A 27,909-nucleotide genomic window follows, 5' to 3' on the forward strand; every position below is an offset into this window, starting at 1 on the left:
ACTAAAGAAACAGAAACAATATGAAACAGCTCCCGGAGCCACTACAGAGACCAAAAAGACAGCGTACCCCATTCTGGAACGGCTGAACGGGCAGGGAGAATCCGCTGCGGTGAGATACCCGAGGGGCGCGCGTTTTCCCGGCCGGGGCGGCTGGCGACTGGGGTCCCCTCCACGCACGTGGCTCCCCGGTCTGACTGGGAACGTTGGATAGCGGGGCCCTCCCGCCAGGCTTGGCGTCTCAGGCCAGCTGGGCAATTTGGACCGGCACTCCCCCAAGCCGCGGCGGCCAGTGACCCCCCCTCCACACGCGGTTTCCTGGGCCGACTGCGAGATTTGGATTAGCAAGTTAAAGGAGCCACAGCATCTTTTACTGGTGGGACCCGCAGACAGATGAGCGCCACGAGTGCCACCTACTGGGCAGGAAAAGAAAAACAGAGCCCAGAGATTTCACAGAAAAACCTTTCAACAAGCCGGGTCCCACACCCAGGGAAATCTGATCAAATGCCCAGACACCAGCAGAAAATAATGGATGACGCTCGGAAAATTGAAGATATGGCCCAGTCAAAGGAACAAACCAATAGTTCAAATGAGATACAGGAGCTGAGACAACTAATGCTGAATATACAAACAGAAATGGAAAAACTCTTCAAAAATCAAATCAATAAATTGAGGGAGGACATAAAGAAGACATGGGCTGAACAAAAAGAAGAAATAAAAAATCTGAAAAAACAAATCACAGAACTTATGGGAGTGAAGGACAAAGAAGAAAAAATGGAAAAAACAATGGATACCTACAATGGTAGATCTAAAGAGACAGAAGCTACAATTAGTGAACTGGAGGATGGAACATCTGAATTCCAAAAAGAAACAGAAACTATAGGGAAAAGAATGGAAAAACTTGAGCAGGGGATCAGGGAACTGAATGACAATATGAAGCGCACAAATATACGTGTTGTGGGTGTCCCAGAAGGAGAAGAGAAGGGAAAAGGAGGAGAAAAACTGATGGAAGAAATTATCACTGAAAATTTCCCAACTCTTATAAAGACCTAAAATTACAGATCCAAGAAGTGCAGCGCACCCCAAAGAGAATAGACCCAAATAGGCGTTCTCCAAGACACTTATTAGTTAGAATGTCAGAGGTCAAAGAGAAAGAGAGGATCTTGAAAGCAGCAAGAGAAAAACAATCTGTCACATGCAAGGGAAACCCAATAAGATGTGTAGATTTATGTGTAGATTTCTCAGCAGAAACCATGGAAGCTAGAAGACAGTGGGATGATATATTTAAATTACTAAAAGAGAAAAACTGCCAACCAAGACTTCTATATCCAGCAAAATTGTCCTTCAAAAATGAAGGAGAAATTAAAACATTTATAGACAAAAAGTCACTGAGAGAATTTGTGACCAAGAGACCAGCTCTGCAAGAAATACTAAAGGGAGCACTAGAGTCAGATACAAAAAGACAGAAGAGAGAGGTATGGAGTAAAGTGTAGAAAGAAGGAAAATCAGATATGATATATATAATACAAAAGCCAAAATGGTAGAGGAAAATATTATCCAAATAGTCATAACACTAAAAGTTAATGGTCTGAATTTCCCAATCAAAGACATAAACTGGCAGAATGGATTACGACCCAGCAATACCACTGCTAGGTATCTACTCAAAGGACTTAAGGGCAAAGACACAGACGGACATTTGCACACCAGTGTTTATAGCAGCATTATCTACAATTGCAAAGAGATGGAAACAGCCAAAATGTCCATCAACAGACGAATGGCTAAACAAACTGTGGCGTATACCTACGATGGAATATTATGCAGCTTTAAGACAGACTAAACTTATGAAGCATGTAATAACATGGATGGACCTAGAGAACATTATGCTGAGTGAAGGACAAATACTGTATGGTCCCACTGATGTGAACCGACATTCGAGAATCCGCTTGGAATATATCATTGGTAACAGAGACCAGCAGGAGTTAGAAACAGGGTAAGATAATGGGTAATTGGAGCTGAAGGGATACAGACTGTGCAACAGGACTAGATACAAAAACTCAAAAATGGACAGCACAATAATACCTAAGTGTAATGTAACTATGTTGGAACACTGAATGAAGCTGCACCTGAAATATAGTTTTTTGTTTGTTTGTTTGTATCTTTTGTTTTTGTTTTTTTTCTTTTTCCTTTTATATATATATATATATTTTTTTTAATAGTATTATTATTTTAATTCTCTTCTCTATATTAACATTCTATATCTTTTTCTGCTGTTTTGCTAGTTCTTTTCCTAAATCGATGCAAATGTACTGAGAAATGATGATCATACATCTATGTGATGATACTAAGAATTACTGAGTGCATGTGTAGAATGGAATGATTTCTAAATGTTGTGTTAATTTCTTTTCTTTTTTTTTGATTAATAAAAAAAAATTAAAAAAAAAAAAAGGAATGCTCAGTTATTGGTAGTTGGAATGTAAAAGGGTGTAGCCCCTGTGGAAGATAGTTTGATAGTTCCTCAGAAAATTAAATACAGAATTAAGAGATGGTCCGACAATCCCACTTCTAGGTATAAACCCCAAAGAATTGAAAGCAAGGATGCAACAGAAATTTGCACATTGATTTATTCACAGTTGCCAAAAGAGGGAAGCATCCCAAGTGTCCACAGCTGATGAGTAGATGAACAGAATGTGGTATATACACACAGTGGAATATTATTCAACCATAAAAATGAGTGAAGTTCTGATCCTTGTGACAACAGGGATGAACCCTCAAGACCTCATGTTGAGTGAAATAAGGTAGACAAAAAAGGACAAGTATTAAATGATCTCACTGATATGAAATAATTAGAATAAGCAAATTCATAGAGTCAGAATCTAGAATATAGTTTGCCAGGGGCCAAGCTCGGAGTAGTGAATAAGAAGGTAAAGCTTAAATATTATAGAATTTCTTTGTGCTGTGATGGAAAAGTTTGGTAATGTGCAGTGGTGATGGTATCACAACATTTTGAACATTATTAACAGCACTAAAATATATATTTGAATGTGGTTAAAAGGGCAAGTTTGGGGTTCTATATATGTTCCTAGAAGAAATCTAAAAACAAAAATCCATAGGGCTGTATGACACTAATAGTGAACTCTAAACTGAACCATGAACTATATATACAGTTATAAAAATGTTCTTTCATCAGTTGCAACAAATGTACCACACTAATGCAAGATGTTAATAATAGGGTGGTATGTGGGAACTCTATTTTATGCATAATTTTTCTGTAAACCTACAACTTCTCTAACTTTTATAAAAGCTTCATATATCAAACTTTTAATCAGACTTCATATGGTGGGGTGAGAAGTCGTCATTCAAAATTCTAATTTGTATTTAGAAACCAAATAGTGGGAGATTGTGAGCAAACTATCCACCATTCTTTTCATTAACTTGAAATTCACTGCACCCTTACAGGATGCATTTAAAGGCTATACAGCTTTCAGTGGTCTCAGATTTGGCATATTATGGTTAAACTTAGCAAATGAGTTCATCTACCTATAATTATCCTACTGCTAAAGGACATTCTGAGGATCAGTACCGGTCATGGTGGTAGATGATGTCAAAAGGATAAAAATTTTAGAGTTTGCTGTAAACCTGCTCTTATCCACTCTTATCTCTAAAATTGAACTTTAGTTGCATAGTGATACTATATATCATGTATCTTCTGGGGCAGAGAAAAAGATAAGTGAATCTTAAGGCTGTCTTTTTTATTTTTATTTTTCTGATTTTGAAATAGAAGTTTCCTATCTGTGAATTCTAATTATTGTTCAGGTGGGTACTTTTTAAACTTGCTACATAGGATGTCACAGTTGTTTCATTGGAACCAAATGTCACTAGACAGATTGAATCATTTGTTTAGGTACAGATATTTGGTTTTCCTGTGTAGCTTACATCCTATTTACTTTCTTTCTAATCTCTCACTTCTTTCCCTTTTGAGAAACCCTGGTTTAGGATGTCCCTTGGTTGAATCCACTCTTTACTCAACAGAAATTGAATTATTTTAATTAAAAAAAAAAAAGTTTTACTAAGCATTCAGAGATCTACCATCCATAATTAACATTAGTAACATTTTTTTCATATTTGCTTCAGACTTTCTTTATAATAAAAGAAAATATACATTACCTATACATCCTTTGAGCTCCTCCCAAATTCCATCCCCTTCCAAAAGCAATTGTTGTTGTGAATTTGTTGGGTATTCATCCCGGTCTTTTTTTTTTTTTTTTTTTTTTTACTTTATGCATTCTCATATGCACATACACAGAAGTATATATGTATAGCATTGTCTTGTATGCTTTTTAAATGTGCCTAATGAGTACAGTTCTCCATTTTTCTGTTTTCCTCCACTTAATATTATTCATATTCATACTATCCAAAAGGATGAATAATTAGGATCTTTCCAATTTTGGTTGTTATGATGATGTCATGAAAATCCTTGTATGTTTATTTTTACACACCTGTTCAAGAGTTTCTCTAAGGTATGAATTAAAAATGGAATTGCTAGGTTGCATGTTATATGCATTTTCAGCTTTCTAATAAACAGCCAAGTTGTTTTCCATAGTATCTATACTAAATTACACTCCCAGCATCAGTGTAGCAAAGTCCTTGCCCTCCCCCCACTCCCGTAGCTCTCTTTCACACACACACACACACACACACACACACACACACACACACGCCACGTCTTTATCATTAAGTATTCTCAGATTTTTACATTGTGATTATGGAATTCTATTTCTTGTTTTAATTTACTTCTTTTCTGATTTCTCCTTACTCATGACTCTTCATATGTTTACTAGTTATTGGAGTTTCCTGTTTGCTGAATTACGTTTCATATTCTTTGCCCATTTTTCTATTGAGTTATCTTCTCATTATTGATTTGTGGGTTCTTTAAATATTCTAGATGTATAATCCTTCATCTGTTATATATCTTGCAAATATCTTCTCTCCCATTCTGGAAAATATCATTTCTAACCCTGAAAATAATTTTTAAAAATTAAAACAATACCAACGTAAGTTTTTTTACTTGAAACCTATCACATTTTAAGAGTATCATCTTCTTGCCTTCACATGCTATTATATAAGACATAATCAATGCAAGATAATTATGTCTTTGCTATTGAGATTATGCCATATAGATTGAAACAAGTGAAGACATCTACCATATAGCTCTTTAAAATTTTTTTCTAACTGACCTATAAAGTACTATTGCTGTGGACTATCTGCTGGGGCATGGAAATAGCTTTATAAAGTTTATTTTAGCAAAAAATTCTATGTATAATAACTAAAATCATCAGTTCACCTGAAGTTTAGAGTTGAGAGAGCCTTGCAGAATTCCCTGTATTTACATGTTATTGGTGCTATAAGATGCTATTTCCCTCTATTATACCTTAAATTCTTAATCCACCTGCTGTTAGCTGTTTTTAATGGGATTCAAACGAAATAGCCAATCTGTTTAACGTGTGTTCTCTGTGATCCCCACTCACATAACCTTTGACCCTGTACACGGACTTCACTCTATAATCACCCGCCACATCTCAGCACTCTACTCTTGCATTGCTGCCCCAATATCTCCACCTTCACAAGAGCATTACTGCCATCCACCCAAGAGAAAAGTGGCAAGAAAGAATGTCCATGGTCTTCATGGTTGCCATACTTTACTCAAAATTAAAAGTTTTGTGTTTGGTTCTGTCTGTTTGTTTTTAATGTTGACAACTTCAGAATTGCTATTCACGTTAGGACTTTAAAGTACCTTTATATAATCTTACACATTTTGTCTCTTTTGAGTGCTATTATTCATATGCCTGCAATTGCCTCCTTTCTTTAATTTGCTTTTATCTAAAGTATTTATTTTGTAATTGTTACATTAGAACAGATTGTTTCTCCCCCATAGAGTTTGTATTGATGAGAAGTGTTGCCAGGGATTATGTCCATGGTTAATGTTACTGGATCATTCATTGTACTTTTATCTTTAAAAAAATGAAATGTTTGTTTCTGGTAAAGTTAATTTATCCATTCCTGATATAGTTTATTTCAGCCTCTTCTAAAGGACAATTATATTTTTTTCCAGACTCCTATCACTGTCTTTTTAGCATGTTGTTCACAATTCTTCCTCTAAAAGAAAGAATAATGACAAAGGTGAGTGTTTAAAACTTACATAGTGCCTTGAGTTTTCATAGTTCCACTGTACATTAAACAGTTCGCTTCAACTTTCCATGCAACTAGAGAAAAATATGATACTAAAAGATCTGTCCTTTAGAAATAAAACATGTTTTGATTATTTTCAATATGTTATTTAAGAAAAGCAGTGCCTCTTCTGATACCAAATTCACATCTTGTGCATTTGTCATTAAAGCGGTAATCTCATTTGAAATCTTATTTCAGAACTTAATCCTTATGAATTACCATCAAGTCGACTAAAACTGATGGAACAGAAACTTAAATTAATTAAATGTTTAATCTCCTCTCAATAGGTCTTCAGCCCTTTTCCTCCCTCCTCCCAAAATTAGGAAATTCACATTTCTAAGTCTCAAATTAGAGTCTGAAATTTTTTATCAACATGTGACCAGAAATTTAGCCTAGAATTAAATGTTTAGCATAATATTTCAGATGTCTTTTTTTTGTTGTTTTTCATAACAAAATCAGTTTGCCTCTCATAGTTAAATTATGTTCTGCATCAGTTAGGTTTCTAATTTACATTACTCTCTACAAGAACTCTTGAACATTTATAATATCAGCGTTCTGAAAAGACTAATGAGATAGGGCTTTTCACTTTGTTCGCCATTTTTACATTCTTTGACATTTTATTAAAGATATGAAAATGTTCAGTTTTGGGATTCCATTTCTACCATTAGAATACCCAAATGAAGACCTCTTCATATCCTCACTGTCTTGCAGAAGAAATAGTGCAGTGAAACAGACCTGTACCATTAGATGAGCAGTAGCAGAAATCATGCCTCGATCAGATACATTCATTTTAAATAGTTTTATAGAGGAAATGAGATCCAGTCCTGAGTTTTTCTTATGCATCATGCTTTAAGAACTTTAGTTGAATTAACCATTTAAATAATAAATATTTACTCTAAGATGTTTTTACTCTAGAATTTGTTAAGTTATATTTTTTGAGACTTACAAGATGCAGAGTTGAAGTTGAAGGTGGTATTTTTTATGAGTGAACTGCTCTCCATCAGTACACATAACTGACCAAGTGTCCTTAATGTTGAATAGGGAAAAGAAGAAAATCAGAGACATGTGCCCCAACCCCCACCCTGGGTTGTTTATTAAAATCACAAGATAAGGAAAGGAAAACAACAGAGGGGAGATGTAAAAATTTATATTGGTAATCACAGTAAAGTATCTTTTATAACTTGAAAACGGTATGGAAATGCTGAGGCAAACTTCTTTAGAGTTTGTGCCTTACTGAAGAAAGAGGAAAGGCTGTTAATTTGGCAAGGGTAAGGATGGGATTTTTTTTTTAAGCACGTTCTCTCTACTAGGTATTGCACTAGGCACTTATACATAATCTTTTCACTCGGGCCTCACAACAACCTAGCCAAATTTAAGTATTCTTGTCCTCTTTTGCTGATGAAGAAACTAAAATTCAAAGATGACATAATCTGCCCAGCACTAACAACTGGCACATAGCAGAAAGTCCAGACTATTTCTACTACACCATGTTACGAAAAAGTTCTGAGCCTACTGAAAAAAAAATGGCATGGCCCACTGAAGTTTCTTCCTCTTCTTTCATTTTTTAACGGCATAACACCAAGGCCTAGTTAATCTCCGGCGCATTTCTTTTTGACTTTTCTATAGTGGCAATATGGATTTGCAACACTGTAGGATACTATATAAAATAAATTTTGTCAGTGTAGTTTCATTTAATTTTTTCTAAATAATTAATGAGAACCCTTCTACAGTATTTATACCAATTTAAATGGAATCTTCCAGAAAAAGAAATGCAGTGGGAATTATTTTCCTTATAGATTTTGACTAGCCCCTTTGTTCATTCCCCACCTCCACCCCCACCCCCACAGGCTCTTTCTCCCTGCTGGAGAAGGAAAGGCCTTAGGGCTAATGTGAAAGCCTTGCTTTCTTATTTTATCTCACTTGACTACTACCCTTAGCATTAAAGATTTCACTAAGATTCCCAGTGTAACTAATTAGAGAAAGACAGAGGCTTGATTTGGCTGCACTAAGAGAATCAGTTTAAAGGTATTTTTATGTGCATTTCTGTAAAATAAAACTGTATACAGCATTATTAAGGAAAGTCTCAATTACATTAAAATCATTTCTGCATGTATTTATTGGAGAGATTGAATTGTTTACCTGAGGACAATGACCACATTTCTCTCATTTTATATACCCAGTGCCTAATCTAGTGTTTGGCACCTGAAAGGTGCTGAGTAAATGTCTGTTAAATTAACGCATCCAACCTGGAATTAATAGTAAGTGCTTCTCCAGCTTTTGCTTTTCTTGTTTTAATTCTATGAGCTACATTTTTTTCTAGGAATGGACATTTTTCTTTCCGATTTGTTTCATGTTTCTTTCACGGTATATGTGTGTGTTTTCTCCCTTTGAATTTTTTTTTGAGGGGTGGGGGAGGGATGCATGGTCTGGGAATCAAACCTGGGTTTCCCACGTGAAAGACTAGCGTTCTACCACTGAACCAGTCTTTGATTTTTTTTTTTTACTTTAAGATTTCTAACCTATACAAGACCTTTCTATGGTGCAAGTTAATAAACCAAGAGAAAAGTAGAAGAAGCCTATTTTCTACTTCAGAATTAGCTTCCTTCCAGTTATTTCTAAGAAAATCACAAAGACAATGTATTTAAGGAAGAGAATGACACTGGCTCTTTTTCATCCAACTCTGTTCTTTTTCTGTTTGCCAGGGTTGAGTCCATATTTTCCAGATTCAAGTCACGTGGAAGCATGATCAGTGTTTCTTGCCACTGGCGTTTATTCTGAGCCTGTAAGATGCTTGGAAAGCCACTGCAGTGAAACTTTCAGCTTGTACTTTAGGGCAGAACTGCTACAGATAGAATTGGGTGTCGGTTTGTATGTTGGCAGATTTTGATGAAGTGAGACTAAGAAATGTTTATTTACTTAATTAAAAGACTATATACGCAGAGAGAACATGACTAGGAGGAGTGCTATAGTAATAATGAGAAAAACCACTTTTTCCTCCTACAGAACTCCAAGCATATTCTTTTAAGCTTCCGTTTTCCGTGTAGACTAGAGGACTGTGAATCACTAAATAGGAGGAACAGATCACTCTTAGTGGAAATGAGGATATGGAGAAGTTCCAAGGAATTTTTATTTTTTAACCATTACATAGAGGAGGGAGAAAATGATTCATTAATATTTTAAAAGTAACATATTAGAAACTGTTCCTTTTTTTTTTAACCTGTTAAAATTTAATTCTGAAAGAACTTTGCCATATTAATAGTTTTATTTGGGATTTTATTCAACATGTCCCCCAAATTCAAGGAAGAAATTAGTAAATTTTGTTCACCAAACTGTTTTCCCCTTCTAGAAAGCAGTAGCAGTAGGAACTAATCTGAAAGCATAAGAAATTTGGAGAGAGCTAAGAAATCGTGTTTGTGCGAAGTAGAAGTATTTAAATACATTTCATCTTTACCTGCTCTTGGTCTCCAAGGCAGAGCCTTTAAATGCTTGTGAGAGGTTCCAGTATTTGAGTCCTGAAGGTTCACATTATCCTTAGTAGAAATTGGGAGAAGCATACTAGCAGAGTTTCTTCACTTTCCTTTTCCTTAGCCCCCATGTAGAGTTTAAAAGTCTATACTGGATCAACAAAATGGTATATACATACTATGGAATAAAATGTCATAAGGCATATGACAAGATAGATGAGCCTTGAGGACATAATGCTGAGTGAAATTAGCCAGACACAAAAAGATAGATACTGTATGATTTCACTTTTATGACCAGTATAAAGTTATGATCAGAGGCTTGTTATGCAGAATATAGGGGATTTAGAGATACATAGAGGCTAGAGATGGGTGAACTGTTAGCTAATGAGGTTGAACTCCAATGTAAGGGAATAGATAGGACTGAAGGTGGTTCTCTAGTGGGTCTATAAGTAATATTACCATGTTGAAGATGAACAAGATTGAAAGGGATTATATAGACCTACATGCCCCACTGATTAACACTAGAAACGTGAATGTGTTCTCATAAGAATTACTTCAAAGATATGATTCTTGTACAAAAAGTGTTTAAGTCCAGGGTACAGGGGGAAAACTGCTAGTGCATGCTATGAGCTATGTTCAAAAGGAAACCATCAGCACTACCACAGCAACAGCAGAGGTAATAATGGGGAGAGAGACAAGAGTTAAGAGCAGATGTAGATTTCCTGTTTGGCAAGGGTGTATTTATTGGTTTTCTTTCGTTTGAGAACAATGAAATTATCTAAAATTGAGTATTTGATGGACTGTGGACTTTGGAACTTCTACACGATGCCCAATGAATGCAGATGTCTGAAGGATTCACTGACGGAGAAATAGATTGGCACACGATGTATACTTATGAGCAGAGGTTGTGCTGCTATAAAAAGAACAAGGTCATGAGGCATGCAGCAATGTGAACGAGGATGTGGGACATTTGGTGAGACAAAATAAGCCAGAAACAACAACAATGCTGTGGTCACCTTTAGAAAATGCTTATAAGAAAACAGGGGCCTAGATTGTAAGCTTTTAGAGCACACACATTAAATCCAGAGTGGTGATTATTATTTCTGGATTTTGAGAGGCTGTTTTATATATATATAACCTGATATTTACAGATAAGAACAAAGCCCAACAGTTTGGGGTTAAAGTAATTTAGAACATAGGGGTAAGGAAGACAGTGTCTCTATTTTAGAACCACACAAATTCTTTGAGACCAATGAAGGAAAGATTTATTTGGTCTGGAACTGAAATTTTCTGAAGTGCATAATCTAATTCAACCTACCTGTATAGCTCATTTGAGCAATTGAAACACAGGGAGCCCAGAGTAAGAAAGAGGTCCTTTAATCCTGTATAGATTATTGTAATGCCTGGATACGTCCTAGAATATATTAAGCAGATAATCAAAAAGCATTGGCAAAGTCCCCTGAGGGATGGGAAAAAGAATATGGAGCTATTAAACCTTAACATCAAGGAATCCGCTGATACTGTGTCAAACTTTAGGGACACCCAAATCAATAGGCCATGCCCTCAATCATGAGGCTTACTCTTGTGAAGCTTATATAGGTAGCAGAGAAGCTTAGACCACCTATAGGCATGCCTAAGAGTTACTTCTGGAGGACCTCTTTTGTTGCTCAGATGTGGCCTCACTCTCTCTAAGCCCAACTCCGCAAGTGAAGAATAACATATATACAAAAAAGCAATAACTTTCAAAGCATACCACAACAATTAGTTATAGAACAGATTTCAGAGTTTGGTATGGATTAGTGTTCCACAATTTTGCATTTTTCCTTCTGGCAGCTCCAAGACACTAGAGACTAAAAGAAATATCAATATAATGATTCAGGAGTCATACTCATTTGTTAAATCTTATCTTCTCTTATATAACTCCACTTTCTCCTTTGATATTTTTAAAATTATTTATTTTTTATTGATATATGATATATATTCACATACCATGTAAATCCAAAGTGTGCAATCAATGGTTCACAATATCATCATATAGCTGTACATTTATCATCACAATTGGCTTTTTTTCTTTATGAAAAATAACGTATATACAAAAAAAGCAGTAAATTTCAAAGCACATCGAAATAGTGGTAGAACAGATATCAGAGTTTGATATGGGTTACAATTCTACAATTTTAGATTTTTACTTCTAGCTGCTCTAAAATATTGGAGACTAAAAGAAGTATCAGTATAATGATTCAGCAATCATTCTCATTTTTTAAACTCTACCTTCTCTGTATAACTCCACCATCATCTTTGATTTTTCTCCCACTCTTTAGGAGTATTAGGACTATGCTCTGCAGGCCACTTTTTTATGGTTTAAACTCTGTACACAGATCATATGCAGTAATAGGTTGTATTGCAAAAGATCATTTATAAATTAGTTAATACGTGGAAGGCATTTTCCATGCACTTACTTAGGTCGTCAGATCAGCCAACAAAAGTCTGTGTAACTTTTAAATGTATGTTGAATAAAGTTCTAATATTACTCTTTCAGCTACAGCTAGCCATGTATTGTTCCTAAGGGGAAAAAATTTTAAGTTCCAATTTGAGAGCCCAAGAACATGTGTCCGTCCTTCCCACCAGATCTGATTTTATCTGTTTTCATGTCTTATCTACTTATCCCAGTAGTGCTTACTAAAAACTCCATTTTCTCTCCAGTGATTTGGGAATGCCATCTTTATCATATACTAAATTCTATTCACAGCCTTATTTTTTTTATTATTTAACACCCTTATTTTTGAATGGTTTCAGGTTTATCAAACAATTAAGCAGATAGTTCTCATATACCCCCTCTCCTCCTGCAGTTTCACCTATTATTAACATTTTGCATTAGTGTGTTACATTTGTTATAATTGATGAACCAGTACTGAACATTATTATTAATTACAGTCCATGTTTACGTTAGGTTTTACTCTTTGTGTTATAGTTCTGTCGTGTTTCACAAATGTGTTATGTCATGTATCCACCATTACAAAATCATACAGAATAATTCCACCACCCTAAAGATCCCCTGTGCTCTACCTATTCAACTCTCCCCCTGAACCAGTGGTAACCACTAATCTTTTTACGTCTCTATGTCATACTTTTGAAATAATATTCTATTTAGCTTTTCAGACTAGCTTGTTTTACTTAGTAGTATGCATTTAACTCATTTATTTTTATTGCTGAATAATATTCTGTTGAATGAATGTACCATGGTCTGTTCATCCATTCACCTATTGAAGCACATCTTTGTTGCTTCTTGCTTCTAACAATTATAAATAGAGCTGCTGTAAAAATTTGTGTGCAGGTATTCGACTCATTTTGGTAAATACCTAGGAACATGATTGCTGAATCATATGGTGAAATTATGTTTTGCTTTGTAAAAAGCTGGCAAACTGTCTTCCAAAATAACTGAACCATTTTGGTTTCCCACTGGGAATGAATGAGAATTCCTGTGCTCCATGTCCTTTTCAGCATTTGGTATGGTCAGGTTTGGGGATGTTAGCCATTCTAATAGGTATGTAGTGGTATCTCATTGTTTTAATTTGCAGCTCTCTAATGACCTGATGTTGAACATCTTTCCATTTGTTTATTTGCCATCTGTATATCTTCTTTGGTAAGGTGTCTGTTTGAATCTTTTGGCTGTTTTTTAATTGGCTCGCTTATTTTCTTTCTTTAAGCAGTCTATGTATCTTTTGAATATAAGTCCTTTATTGGATATATTTTGCATTTATTTTCTCCCATTCTGTGGCTTTTATCTTCATTCTCTTGGCAGTGTCTTTTGACAAGTTTTCTAATTTTAAGGAAGCCTATCATATCAGCTTTTTCTTTCATAGATCATGCTTCTGAGGTTGCATCTAAAAATTATTGGTAAACCCTGGTCCCTTAGATTTTCTCCTGTGTTATCTTCTAGAAGTTGTATAGTTTTACATTGTACATTTAGGTCTTTGATCCATTTTGAGCTCATCTTTGTGGAAGCTATAATAGAGTCTGTGTCTAGATTTTTTTTTTTTTTTTTTTTTTTTTTTTTTTGCATGTGGATATCCACTTGTTTCAGCATCACTTGTTGAAAAGACCATCCTTTCCCCTTTGAATCACCTTGGCTCCTGTTCTTGTTTGCTAGCTGCTGGAATGCAATATAACAGAAATGGAGTGACTTTTAAAAAGGGGAATTTAATAAGTTGCTAGTTTGCAGTTCTAAAGCTGAGGAAATGTCTCAGTTAAAGCAAGTCTATAGAAATGTCCAATCTAAGGTATCCAGGGAAAGATACTTTGGTTCAAAAAGGTCAATGAAGTTCAGGGTCTCTCTCTCTCTCAAGTGAGAAGGCTCATGGTAAACGCAGTCAGGGTTTCTCTCTCAGCTGGAAGGGCACATGGCAAACACAGCCTCATCTGCTAGCTTTCTCTCCTGGCTTCCTGTTTCATGAAGCTCCCCAGGTGGTGTTTTCCTTCTTCATCTCCAAAGGTCGCTGGCTTGTGGACTCTGCTTCATGGTGCTACAGCATTCTCTGCTCTCTCCGAATCTCTTTCATTCTCCAAAATGTTTGCTCTTTTATAGAACTCCAGAAATTTATCAAGACCCACCCAAATGGGTGGAGACATGTTGTCACCTAATCCAGCTTAACAACCACTCTTTGTTAAATCACATCTCCAGGGAGATGATCTGATTCCAGTTTCAAACATACAGTATTGAATAAGGATTATTCTACCTTTACAAAATGGGATTTAGATTAAAACATGGCTTCTCTAGGGGACATGCATCCTTTCAAACCAGCACAGCTCCCTTGTCAAAAATCAGTTGACTTATCCATATGTAAAAGAATGAAAGAAGACCCGTATCTCACACCTTATACAAAAGTTAACTCAAAATGGATCAAAGATCTAAACATTAGGTCTAAGACCATAAAACAGTTAGAGGAAAATGTAGGGAGATATCTTATGAATCTTACAACTGGAGGCGGTTTTATGGACCTTAAACCTAAAGCAAGAGCACTGAAGAAAGAAAGAAATAAATGGGAGCTCCTCAAAATTAAACACTTTTGTGCATCAAAGAACTTCATCAAGAAAGTAGAAAGACAGTCTACACAATGGGAGACAATATTTGGAAATGACATATCAGATAAAGGTCTAGTATCCAGAATTTATAAAGAGATTGTTCAACTCAACAACAAAAAGACAGCCAACCCAATTACAAAATGGGAAAAAGACTTGAACAGACACCTACCAGAAGAAGAAATACAGATGGCCAAGAGGCACATGAAGAGATGCTCAATGTCCCTGGCCATTAGAGAAATGCAAATCAAAACCACAATGAGATATCATCTCACACCCACCAGAATGGCCATTATCAACAAAACAGAAAATGACAAGTGCTGGAGAGGATGCGGAGAAAGAGTCACACTTATCCACTGTTAGTGGGAATGTCAAATGGTGCAACCACTGTGGAAGGCAGTTTGGCGGTTCCTCAAAAAGCTGAATATAGAATTGCCATACGACCCAGCAATACCATTGCTAGGTATCTACTCAAAGGACTTAAGGGCAAAGACACAAACGGACATTTGCACACCAATGTTTATAGGAGCGTTATTTACAATTGCAAAGAGATGGAAACAGCCAAAATGTCCATCAACAGAAGAATGGCTAAACAAACTGTGGTATATACATACGATGGAATATTATGCAGCTTTAAGACAAGATAAACTTATGAAGCATGTAATAACATGGATGGACCTAGAGAATATTATGCTGAGTGAGTCCAGCCAAAAACTAAAGGACAAATACTGTATGGTCCCACTGATGTGAACGGACATTCGAGAATAAATTGAAATATGTCATTGGTAACAGAGTCCAGCAGGAGTTAGAAACAGGGTAAGACAATGGGTAATTGAAGCTGAAGGGATACAGACTGTGCAACAGGACTAGATATAAAAACTCAAAAATGGACAGCACAATAATACCTAATTGTAAAGTAATCATGTTAAAACACTGAATGAAGCTGCATCTGAGCTATAGGGTTTTTTTGTGTGTTTTTTTGTTTTTTGTTTTTTTTTTACTATTATTACTACTTTTATTTCTTTTCTCTATATTAACATTTTATATCTTTTTCTGTTGTGTTGCTAGTTCCTCTAAACCGATGCAAATGTACTAAGAAACGATGATCATGCATCTATATGGTGATGTTAAGAATTACTGAGTGCATATGTAGAATGGTATGATTTCTAAATGTTGTGTTAATTTCTTTTTTTTTTTTTCTCTTTCCGTTAATAAAAAAAAAAAAAAAATCAGTTGACTAGGGCGGGCCACAGTGGCTCAGCAGGCAGAGTTCTCATCTGCCATGCCAGAGACCCAGGTTCGATTCCCAGTGCCTGCCCATGTTAAAAAAAAAAAAAAAATCAGTTGACTAGGGCGGGCCACAGTGGCTCAGCAGGCAGAGTTCTCATCTGCCATGCCAGAGACCCAGGTTCGATTCCCAGTGCCTGCCCATGTTAAAAAAAAAAAAAAATCAGTTGACTAATTATGCATGGGTTTATTTCTGGGTTCTCTATTCTGTTCCAGTGATCTATTAGTATGCCGATTTGAAACTGTCATGTACCACAGAAAAGCCATGCTCTTTAATCCTTTTTCAATATTGCTAGGTGGGATCTTTTTTATTGTTTCCATGGAGATGCATCCCACACAATTGTGGATGGTAACTTTTGATTAGACGGTTTCCATGGGAATGTGTCTTCACCCATTCAAAGTGGGGTAGCTTACTAGAGTCCTTTAAGAGGGAACCATTTTAGAAAGGACCAACAGAGCCCACACAACCAGAGACCTTTGGAAATGCAGAAGGAAAACGCCCCTGGGGAAGTGTTATGAAATGAGGAGAGAAAGCTAACACATACCATCATGTGCCCTCCCAGCTGAGGACTTCAGTGGCCCTTTCTTTGGCGTTAAGGTATCTCTCTCGACATATTAATTTGGACATTTTCACAGCCTTAGAACTGTAAACTTGCAACTTAATAAATTCCCTTTTTAAAAGCTGTTCCTTTTCTGGTATGTTGCATTCCGGCAGTTTACAAACGAAAACAATTAGTCTATTATTTTCACCAAGTACCACATTGACTTGATTTCTCTAGCTTTATATTAAGTCGCAAAGTCAGTGTCAGTCCTTCAACATTGTTCTTTATTCTTCAGTATTGTGTTGACTATTCTGGGTCTTTTGGTTTTTCTTCTAAATTTTAGAATCATTTTGTTGGTATCCACAAAATAACTTGCTGGGATTTTGATTGAGATTAAGTTAAATCTATAGGTCAAATGGAAAGAACTGATATCTTAACAGTTTTGATCCTTCCTATCCATGAATATGAAATATCTCTCCATTTACTTAGATCTTTTTTTTGTTTCCTTCATCAGAATTATGTATTTTTCCACAAATAGACCTTGTATGTATTTTGATAGATATATACCTAAGTATTTCTTTTTTTGTGCTAGTGTAACTGTTGTTATCCTTTAAATTACAAATTCCAGTTTTCATTGCTGGTATACAAGAAAACAATTGATTTTTTGTATAATAACCTGTATCCTACAAACCTGCTATAACTGCTTCTAAGTTCCAGAAGTTGTTATTTTGTCAGTTATTTCAAATTTTCTACATAGGCAATCATTTCTTCTGCAGACAGTTTTAATTCTTCCTTCTGTATCTATGTACCTTTTATTTCCTTTTCTTGACTTATTATCTAGGACTTCCAGTACAGTGTTGAATAGGAGTGGTGAGAGGAGCCATCCTTGTCTTCTTCCCAGTTTTAGATGGAAAGCATCTAATCTCTCACCCATTAAGTATGGTATTAACTATAGGTTTTTTGTAGATGTTCTTTGTCAAATTGAGGAAGTTCCCCTCTATTCTTCGTTTGTTGAGAATTCTTAGTCATGTATGGGTGCTGGATTTTGTCAAATGTATTTCTGCATCTATTGATATTATCATACAATTTTTGTGCATTGTTGGACTCTTATTTGCTAATATTTGTTGAGAATTTTTTGCGTGTTCATAATAGATAGTCTGTAGTTTTTCCTTTCTTATACTTTCATTCTCTGGCTTTAGTATTAGGCTAATGCTGACCTCATAGAATGAGTTAGGAAGTGTTCTAACTCTGCTTCTATTTTCTGGAAGAGATTGCAGACAGTTGGTATCATTTCTTCCTTAGGTGTTTGGTAGCATTCATCAGTGAAACCATTTGTGACCAGGGCTTTCTTTTTTGGAAAATTATTGATAATTGATTCAATTTTATTAAGTTAAAGGCCTATTCAGATTATCTGTTTCTCCTTGTGTGAGTTTTGGTAGATTGTGTGCTTCAGGAAATTAGTCTGTTTCATCTAAGTCATCACATTTGTGGGTATAGAATTGTTCATAATCTTCTTTTACTTTCCTTTTAATGTGCGTGGAGATGTTGACACCTCCTTCTTTCTGATAGTACTAACTTTATCTCTTTTCTTTTTTCTTGGTTAGCCTTGTTAAGGGTGTATATTAGTTTGTTATATACTAGAATGCAATATACTAGAAATGGAACAGCTTTTAAAAAGGAAATTTATTAAGATGCAAATTTAAAGTTCTACAGCTATAAAAAATGTCCAAACTAAGACATCCAGAGAAAAGCACCTTGGTTCAAGAAAGGTCGAGGGGTCTGGAACACCTCTGTCAGCTGGAAAGGCATGTGGCTGGCATCTGCTGGGATCTCTGACTTCGCCTTTCAAAGGACTTCCCCAGGGATATTTTCCTCCTTCATCTCCAAAGGTCTCCGGATGTGTAGACTCTACCAGCACTGAAGCCTTTTCCAAATTTGTTCCTTTTTTGAAGGACTTCAGTAAGCAACCCCACCTTGAATGGAGAGAGACACATATTCATGGAAACCACCTAATCAAAATTTACCACCCACGGTTGGGGGGGGTCACATGTTCATGGAAAAATAAAAAAGATCCCACCCAGCAATATTGTATGAAGATTAAAGGACATGGCTTTTCTAGGGTACATGACAGTTTCAAGCTGGCACGAGGAATATAAACTTTATTGATCTTTTTAAAGAACCATGTTTTGATTTTGTTGATTTTCTCTATCGTTTTCCTGTTTTTAGTTTTATTTCTGCTTTAATTTTTATTAATTTTATATTAAATGTTATATTTATTCATAACTTTCTTTTATAATATGTTCATCCATTGGTGTGAATCTCCCTGTTAACACTGTTTTCACTTCATCCTAAAAATTTTGGTAGCTTATATTTTCATTTTCATTTAGTTCAGAATATTTTCACATGCCCTTTTGAGTACAGAAACTTTGCAAGTTTATGGACAATTGACACAATAAGGAGCAAATAACTCCCTGCCACCTTTTCATATGTAGAGCTTATTTATAAATTAGATTTGGAAATGTCTGGTAATAGAAGTTTTGTTTCTGGGCTTATCACACAGAGCTTGAAGGGTTCTTGAGATATTTCCTCCTTAGAGGTAAATTCTGAACCTTATTAGAGAATTATACCTATTCTCTACTTGATATAAGGGATGGAAATGGCACAAATTATAAATGGCTTACCATGTTAGTCCAGTGCTGTGTTTTCTCATACTAATGGTCAAAGAATTTTTCTTTCAGGCCATAATTGAAATTCAGTCTTGCATCCTCTTCAGACATTAGAAATTTTTTAGTGCAATAAAAAAAACACAGCATTTCAAACATTTTAAATTCAAGTAGTTGTGATCATTCTCTTCTCCAGGCTTATCATTATGATAGAACATATTTTCCATAGTGGTTTTTTTTTGCATGAGCAGGCACCCGGAATCGAACCCGGGTCTCCGGCAATGTAGGCGAGAACTCTGCCTGCTGAGCCATCATGGCCCACCCTTTTCCATAGTGTTTTTGACCATCCTTTTTGGACCTTTATTCTTCACTTCCTTATTAAAAACTATGGAGCATCATAAAATGTTCAAAGTAGAAAGAAGCATAAACATAAAGTCCATCTTAGTGGGGTGCATGATAGACCCTCAGTAGTGATTAATGGATAATCATATGAACAAATTAAGATACAGAGAGAATAAATGGCTTGCAAATATCACACAACTTGTTTCCTAACAATCCTCTAAACTCTGTTCAAAATCTAAATATTGACAACTTTAGGCCTATTTTGAAAAATCCTTTCCATGAATTTATGTGATCATCCTGTGCTGTCATTTTCTTATTCATCATCTCATTTGTAATCAGTGCAGGCTATTTGATTATTTTGATGGTTTTATGTGCTTTGTATATATAATACAGATCAAATTCCAAATCATTTTAGAAGAGAAAGTGACATTAACAAAATTATTCCCTTATTCTAAATGGTGACACAACCACATTTGGATAATGTGTAAAAGTTCATTTCTTGCGTGCTTTCCCAGCAGCCAGCAGTTACAGCTCTTTTTCAGAGAACTGCCTTGATCCCACTCTGCATACTCACACAGAGCCAGAAGTATGTAGGAATTATTCCATCCAGTGCATCCCAGAGAGATGGAAATTTTAAGCCCAATTCCCTTATCCTTCTGTTGAAACAACTCTGAGACAGAATTTATGCTCCAGAGTTCTCTTGTAACAAAATTAGGCTGACACAACCATCCGCAGGATTTGTGCCTGAGATGCACCCTTGCTTGGCTTCCTCCCTTGGTCCTGCTTTCCCCACTCCTCTACCGGTTTCCCCTGGGATCACTTCGTTAATCAGTCATTTCATACAAATCCTCCCTTCAGTGTCTCTTTCTGAGGAACTCAACCTACCAGCTTTCTACTCAGCTTGCTGTACTGAAGAAATGTTAAAGAATACATGAGCATTCTATACTGTTTTGTTTTTTGTTTTGTTTTGTTTTGTTTTGAGGAGGGACAGTCTCTACGTTTCATTCATTTTGTGATAGTTTCTACATGATTGAATTTTATCTATAGGAGTAGTAGTGATATCAACCTATCTCCTTTGATAATTGTCTAGACATATTTATGTGCAGTTTTACAGAGAAAACCAACATATTTTTAGGGCTAGCACCATTGAAAACATTACCAGGAAATAAAGGGATACTTGCAAACTAATCTATCACCACTTCCTCTAGGACATCTGCAGATGCCTCCTTAAAGTGCAGTAAGTATGAAAACATGCTTAATTATAGCAAACAAATTAATTCAGCTTTGATTTTGATTCTAGGCTCAATGATTCCTTTTTCAATGCGAATCTTACATGCAGAACTTCAGCAGTATCTGGGGAATCCTCAGGAGTCACTTGATAGACTGCATAGAATGAAAACCATCTGCAGTAAGGTAAAGATCTCTCTACAATGGCCTCTTTTTGTCCCCCAACCATCCCTCACATACACACATACTTGATTTAGAAATATACTCTCTATTTTCCTTTCTAACAACAAGCACATCATTTTCTTGTCTGCCCATCCCATCCATCGCACCCCAACTCCATCCCTACTTTTTCCTTCAAAAAGGTAAGTTGCACTATTTCATCATGACCATTGAATTCATTACTGAAATGATATTTAGGTGCAAGGATGTTTTTTGGCAAAGCTTGAATCTTAAAATTTTTTCTTAGTGTTATTTAGTAAATGAGAAATAGCAGAGTTTTATCTCGTGTTGATATTACGTTTTGAACATGTGTGCAGGCTGCCAATTAAAGTACTTAAATGTGCCAGACCGTTCACACACTTTGCAAGTATTTATTTAGCACCTGCTTTGTGTTGACCATGGGCACTGGAGCAGTGTTTAAAGAGATAATGGTTAAGAATTTTCTAGAATCGGAAAATTATACTGTATCATGACAGCTGTCATTCATAATATCAACTCAGAAGACATGGTTTGGAAGTTTTCTGAATTATTCGTGACTGAGAAGCAATAAACATATGGAAGGCTTCAAACCATTACAACAGCAAAGGATCAAGTTTTATACATTAGTAACATTAAGAAAACATAGGATTTAGGATCTTTGCTTTTATAGCATATGGGCATTACTACCTCTTAAATTCTTCATCTTCAGAATGGATTAATACGACCTTTCTTACTACCTGCAATGTTACTCTGTAGGTTAAATGAAATAATATATGTGGAAGTGCTTTGAATACTATAATAACAAGCACTTATTAGGAACAGCAATATATAATAATTTTGTAAAACAAAGTTCTAGTTATCAAATTTCTCCTTTCAGTTCTCAACCATTCTTAATGGAAATTTTACCTAATTCTAAGATGGCAATATTATTAGTATTACTAGTAAATGAGTAAGTGGCCTTCCTCACCTGCACATACATGTACCCTCACTAAAGCATTAACAGGCGTCTCTAATACCTTCTTACCCCCAGGTTTTATATCACCTTCCATTTTTCCATATAATAACTTTAAAAAGAAAAAATGTGTTTACTTTCTTATACTTTGAACAGTTGATGGGGAAGTAATGTTACCAACTTTTTTTAGATTGTGACTTTTTTTCTAAATCTTAATAAAACATAGTAAAATATATTTATTTTCAAAAAGAGGAATTGTATGTATAACCTAATGTTGAGAAATTCTTCGAAACTCTGAACAATGGTTTTTTAATTGTTTTTCATTGACCTCCATATCACATTGAAGGAGAATTCTATAGTATATGAGAGAAAAATTCCTGAGTCTTAGGGTGTTTTGAGAGAAAGGTCAAGTCAGTTGTAAAAGTTAGTTCTACTGGTCCTAAATTATTTTATATTGAAAGTATAAGCTCCTTATATGCAATATAGTGTAATGATTAGAGAAACCACTTACCATCGTTATGGAGTAGTAAGAGGGAAAAGGTGGATTAGGCAGTTGTTTCACACCACCATTACTTTTAGTTATTTTACTTAACAAACATTTGTATAGTGTTCATTATGAATCAGCCACTGTTCTTAAGCATTTTACAAATATTGGCCCAATTTGATCCTCATAAAATCTACATGAAGTATTGGTATTATCCCAATATGCAGATGAGAAAATGGAGACACAGAGAGGTTAAATAAGATTATACAACAGTAAGAATTTGAACCCAAGCAGTCTGACTCGAGGGTCCATGCTTGTAGTTACTTGCCAGCCTTCATCTTTCTGATTTGTCCCATTTGAAGTGAGAAAAACCTAAAAGAGTTTTTCTTCTCCACCACTCTAGGCCAAAGTTTCTGTTCCATCTAATTAAGGCAACTATCTTACAGTGTTCAGTAATGTATTGAAATCAATTCAGAAGATCCCTGTGATGGGTGTAAATACCCTCTCCCACTGATTGATGTCTTTGGTTGGGGTCATTCCTATGCTTTGTTGGGCTAGGATCCTTCCTCAGACTCATAGGGCTGGTTTCATCCTGAAATGACCAAGTAATGACTGTTGACAGCTAAGAATGGGATGGATAGAAAAGGTTTAGTCCAATCACATCATAGGAGCATTTGTCTTGTTCTTACTGAGCTTTCACAGAGACAAAGAGAGGGAGATAAGAATTTAAATAGGGCAGGCAACGGTGGCTCAGTGGCAGAGTTCTTGCCTGCCATCCTAGAGACCCGGGTTCGATTCCTTGTGCCTGACCGTGTGAAAAAAAAAAGAATTTAAATAGTGTAGGGAACCTGTTATCAGTGAGTATGTGGGGTTCTTTTTCCCCCTCAGTTGGTCTCAGATTACACGTGCTTCTCTCAATATGAATATATCATCAGATTTCATATAACTCTGATGTCTAAATGATAGATATTTTTTGTATGCCATGACCTTAAATCTAAGCCAAAACTTTATGTGGTGCTTAATTGAAGAAACAGCAATTTATTCCAATCCTGGAGGAAATACAAGCAATTGGACTTGCTATGCGATGGCATGTTAGTCTTCAGACAAAAGGGTTTTCATGGGTAATTTTGATTTGTCACCTTATATGCTGACTTAAAACTTAACCCTTCCCCCCAAATAAGAGGTAATACTGCTGTACCATAATTAGTTGGTGCTTAAAAAAGAGGAAGAGATGGAGCCTGCCCATGTAAAAAACTTAAAAATAAATAAATACATAAAAAAGAGGAAGAGAATCAGGGGAGGGACAAGAGTTAAGGGGAGGTTTAGATTTCCTATTTGGTGAGAGTGTGTTTATTGGTTATCTTTCTCTTGGGAACAATGAAATTATCTACAATTGAGAATGTTGATGGACTGTGAACTTTGGGCATTATACATGATGCCTAATGAATGCAGGTGGCTGAGGATACACTGACTGAGAAGTAGATTGGCGAATGATGGTGCATATATATGATCGAATATTGTGCTGCTGCAGAAGGCAGTGATGTCGTGAAACATGCAATAATGTGAATGAACCTATGGGACATTTGGTGAGGCAAAATAAGCCAGAAACAAAAGAACAATTATTGTATGGTCTGCTTTAGAAAATGCTTATAAGAAAACAGGGGCTAGATTGTAAGCTCTTATAGCAGACACATTTAGTCCAGAGTGGTAATTATTATTTCTGCATTTTGAGAGGCTGTTTTATATATCCATAGCCTGGTATTTAGAGATAAGAATGAAGCCCATCAGGTCGGGATTAAGGTAATTGAGAACACAGGGGTAAGGAAGACATTGTCTCTATTTTAGAACTGCCCCTACTCTTTGAGACCAAAGAAGAAAGGTTTATTTTGTCCAAAACCTAAATTTTCTGTAGCACATAATCTAGCTCAACTTGTCTGGATAGCTCATTTGAGCAATTGAAACACAGAGAGCCCAGAATAAGAATGAGAGCCTTTAATCCTGTATAACTTAATGTAATGCCTACATACATCCTAGAAGATATTAAGCAGATAATCAAAAAGTACTGGTAAAGTCCCTTGAGGGATGGGAGAAAAAATATAGAACTATTGAACTTTACCATCAGGGAAACCCCTGATACTGATTCAGACATTAGACACACCGAAAACAATAGGCCAAGCCCTTGATCTTGAGGCTTACTCTTATAAAGCTTATGTAGTTAGCAAAGAAGCTTAGCCTACCTATAGGTATGCCTAAGAGTTACTTCTGGAGGACCTCTTTGTTGCTCAAATGTGTCTTCACTGTCTCTAGACCCAACTCTGTAAGTGAAATCATTACCCTCCCTCCACAGTAGACATGGCATCCGGGTGTGAAAGTCTTCCTGGCAGCGTGGGAGATGACTCCCAGGGTTGAATCTGGCCCTGGCACCATGAGGTCAGCAATTCCATCCTAACCAAAAGAGGGAAAACACTTTATAGTGTAACTATAAAGTATCAGTGGGCTGAGAGTGTTCAAATAGAGTTGAGAGGCTACTCTGGAAGTCACTCTTACGCATGCTTCTGTTACAAATGGCTACCTATCATAACTTGCCAAACGCCAACCAAAACCATTCCAGCCAATCCTAAGGAATACCTAGGGCAATATATAAGATTCTACAGTTTCCATGCACTAGGGTAACTTTCCAGAAACCTCCAACCTCTAGATAGGTCCCTGGACCTGATAAGTCCTGAACCCTACAGGGCCCAGCCTTTCCAGAACATCAGCTAGTTCCATCTCCGTACCGCATGTTATTGACAGTCCCTTCCAACATGAAAAAATTAGAATGCCCATAGCCCAAATACTCCTAAAGAGTGGGATAGAGTCGTCACTCATTCGCTCACCTGTGCAGTGCTTCCGAATTTTTAAAAGTCAGATATCAATTATTTGATAATAAAAACGTAGGCGCTTGGTAAAAAAAAAAAGTGGGATAGAAAAATAAAAGGTGATGGTGAAGTTATACAGAGAAGATAGGTTTTAACAAACAAATGTGATTGTTGAATCATTAAATTGATACTTCTTTTAGTCTCCAGTATCTTAGAGCAGTTAGAAGTAAAAACGTAAAATGGTGCAATTGTAACCCATACCAAACTCTGAAATCTGTTCTAGATCTAATTATTGTGCTTTGAAATTTATTGCTTTTTTGTATATATGTTATTTTTCACAAAGCTTGATTGTGATGATAAAAAAAAATTTTATTCCTTCTAGCCTCCTATGTTCTGGAGCAACTAGAAAGAAAAATCTAAGAGGATGGTGTAATAGCCCATGACAAACCCTTGCCTCATGTCTAAGCTCGGAGATGGTATATTGATCTCTGCATCATACACTGGAGTTGGTTAGGGAAGCCATCACAGAAACAATTTTGCCTGATAATTTCAAATTGCATATTTCTGAGCTGGACCACACCCAAATCAGAGCCTCTAGAGTCCTTGAAACTATTCTTCTCACAGGAAGAGACTTAAGCAAGCAAGAGTTCAGTACTGATATTTGCACGATGTGGCAATTGGCTACCCATTAATCATGATGCTGATTTGAGATACTCAAGGACATTCTACAAAACTAGGATCATTGTTTCTAGAAAGAAAAAAGTAGCAAATAAATTATTAGGTTCCTGTACCCAAAGAACTCGGTATTCCATTTATTTTCACTGCTTCCATGGCATCTGTTGTTGGTCTTTGAAATCGTTTTTCTAGGTTAAAAGTCAGAAATAGTTGTAGAGTTAAAATGCTTCAGAAAGGGTTAAATAATAGAACTAAGAGCCATACTAGGACATTTGAAGGCTTTCATCCTTTGGTAATAAAGTCAACTAAGACAATTCAGGTTGCTTAGAAAATGAATATGTTTGCCATTTGTATAAATGTATTCTGAGCCCTGCTGTCTGATAATTGCCACTCCGGCAAAAATCAAATCTTCTCAGGTTCAATTCCCAGCATGGATTTCCCAAATGAAAAGAAACAACCTTATGTGACAGCCAAAGTGAGGTATGTGAGGGGGCACAGGAACAGTTGGGGGTAGATGAGAAGCAAAACACCTGCCACCCAATTACACTCACCCCAGTTGAGCCAACATTTTCTCTTTGCAGTTTTGAGCTCTGTCATTCAGCTTCTTAGAGGAGATGCTGAGACAGAAATCTCCCATTGTTTTCCACTCTGTACAGCTCAGACCCACAGAGTAGCATGGTTTAAGATTTTAGTGTATTCTCAAACAGAACCAGAGATAGAGGCATGTTGTGATATGAATGTTGTGGTATGATGTGGTTTCCACATAGTTCTGTCAGCTACCCAGCTATAATATGGTAAAGTGCCTATGAAATAATCTTAATTTCCACAGCCAGCCCACAGAACTATAATTAGAGTCTAATCTCAACAAAGCAAATAATATGCACTGGAGAAAAAATATACCAGTATGTTAGTGGTATGCATGATGTGATTAAAGGTCATTTTTCATTCTGTTTTTATTTTCTGAGTCTTATACAGGGCATGTGTTAGTTTTATAATTGGATTTTTTTCCTAATAAAAAGAAATAAGTGAGGACTATGAGACAAAAGAAAAAAAAGAGTAAGCCAGTGGTGAGTTTGGTAAAGCAAAAGGTATGACAAAAGCAGATTTGGTGCTGAGGCCCTCAGTAACCAAAGAAAAAGAAAAGTATAATCAGTTACAGAATTCTGTACATCCATAAACCAATCACTTGCTTTACAGGAGCCTAGCTTTTAATATGAAAGTTTCACCAAAGAGTAATTAATATCCAACCGGTGGATCTTAGAGTAGAACAGTGTTGTGAATTTTTATCGAGGGCCTCTCTTTTAGAAGGGCATGACTCTTGACTTTTGTAAAGTATTCCACAGCATTAATTGTATTATTGTCTTTGAATTATTGGATGACCAATAAGAACTATTTAGTGAAATAGTGAAATTTGGGGGCCAATGTAATTACATCATTGAAGAATAAAATATACTATTATTTAAAATAAGTTTTCCATGTTGCTAGTTTGGAAAAATTGACGTCTTTCACTTTCTGAACCAGCAGGTACCTCAGTCCTCTGATATCTGCTCCTTTTCCCTGCTTGCTGTCCAAGGGAGTTGTGGACAGCCTTTGGGAAAGAGCCAAGTGAGCACATTTCTAAAAATGATTGAGTAAAAGGTACAGTTCACAAATAATGATGCCAAAATAGCTAGAGACTTAGTTCATTACCAACACAAGTTCAACTGCATCCCACCCTACAATTTTTATATATTTCACCCACTTCAGGTAAGTTTAGTGAGGGCACCATTTGAAAGAAGGTGCTTCTTTAATGATTATCCCACAGCTGAAGGAGGCAGAGAATAAGGTACATTTTTCTGCACTCTGGAAAAGAAATATATTAATATATTTTTATTTCTCTTTTGATGATAGCTAATATGGTAAGAATAAGAGCTTTA

General features: G+C 36.0%; 1 protein-coding gene across 6 annotated transcripts in view; it reads left to right on the forward strand.

Moving 5' to 3' along the window:
* Nucleotides 1-27,909, forward strand: part of TRAPPC12 (trafficking protein particle complex subunit 12) — a 186,796-nt gene that overhangs the window by 112,031 nt on the left and 46,856 nt on the right. For all 6 annotated transcript variants that reach the window (XM_077153078.1, XM_077153081.1, XM_077153082.1 and 3 more), the window contains one exon: nt 20,900-21,012. In XM_077153078.1, the coding sequence (XP_077009193.1) occupies nt 20,900-21,012 (113 nt within the window). The remainder of the gene's footprint in view (nt 1-20,899; nt 21,013-27,909) is intronic.

Source organism: Tamandua tetradactyla, chromosome 3 (genome assembly GCF_023851605.1).
Source record: "Tamandua tetradactyla isolate mTamTet1 chromosome 3, mTamTet1.pri, whole genome shotgun sequence".
NCBI classification, from domain to species: Eukaryota; Metazoa; Chordata; class Mammalia; order Pilosa; family Myrmecophagidae; genus Tamandua; species Tamandua tetradactyla.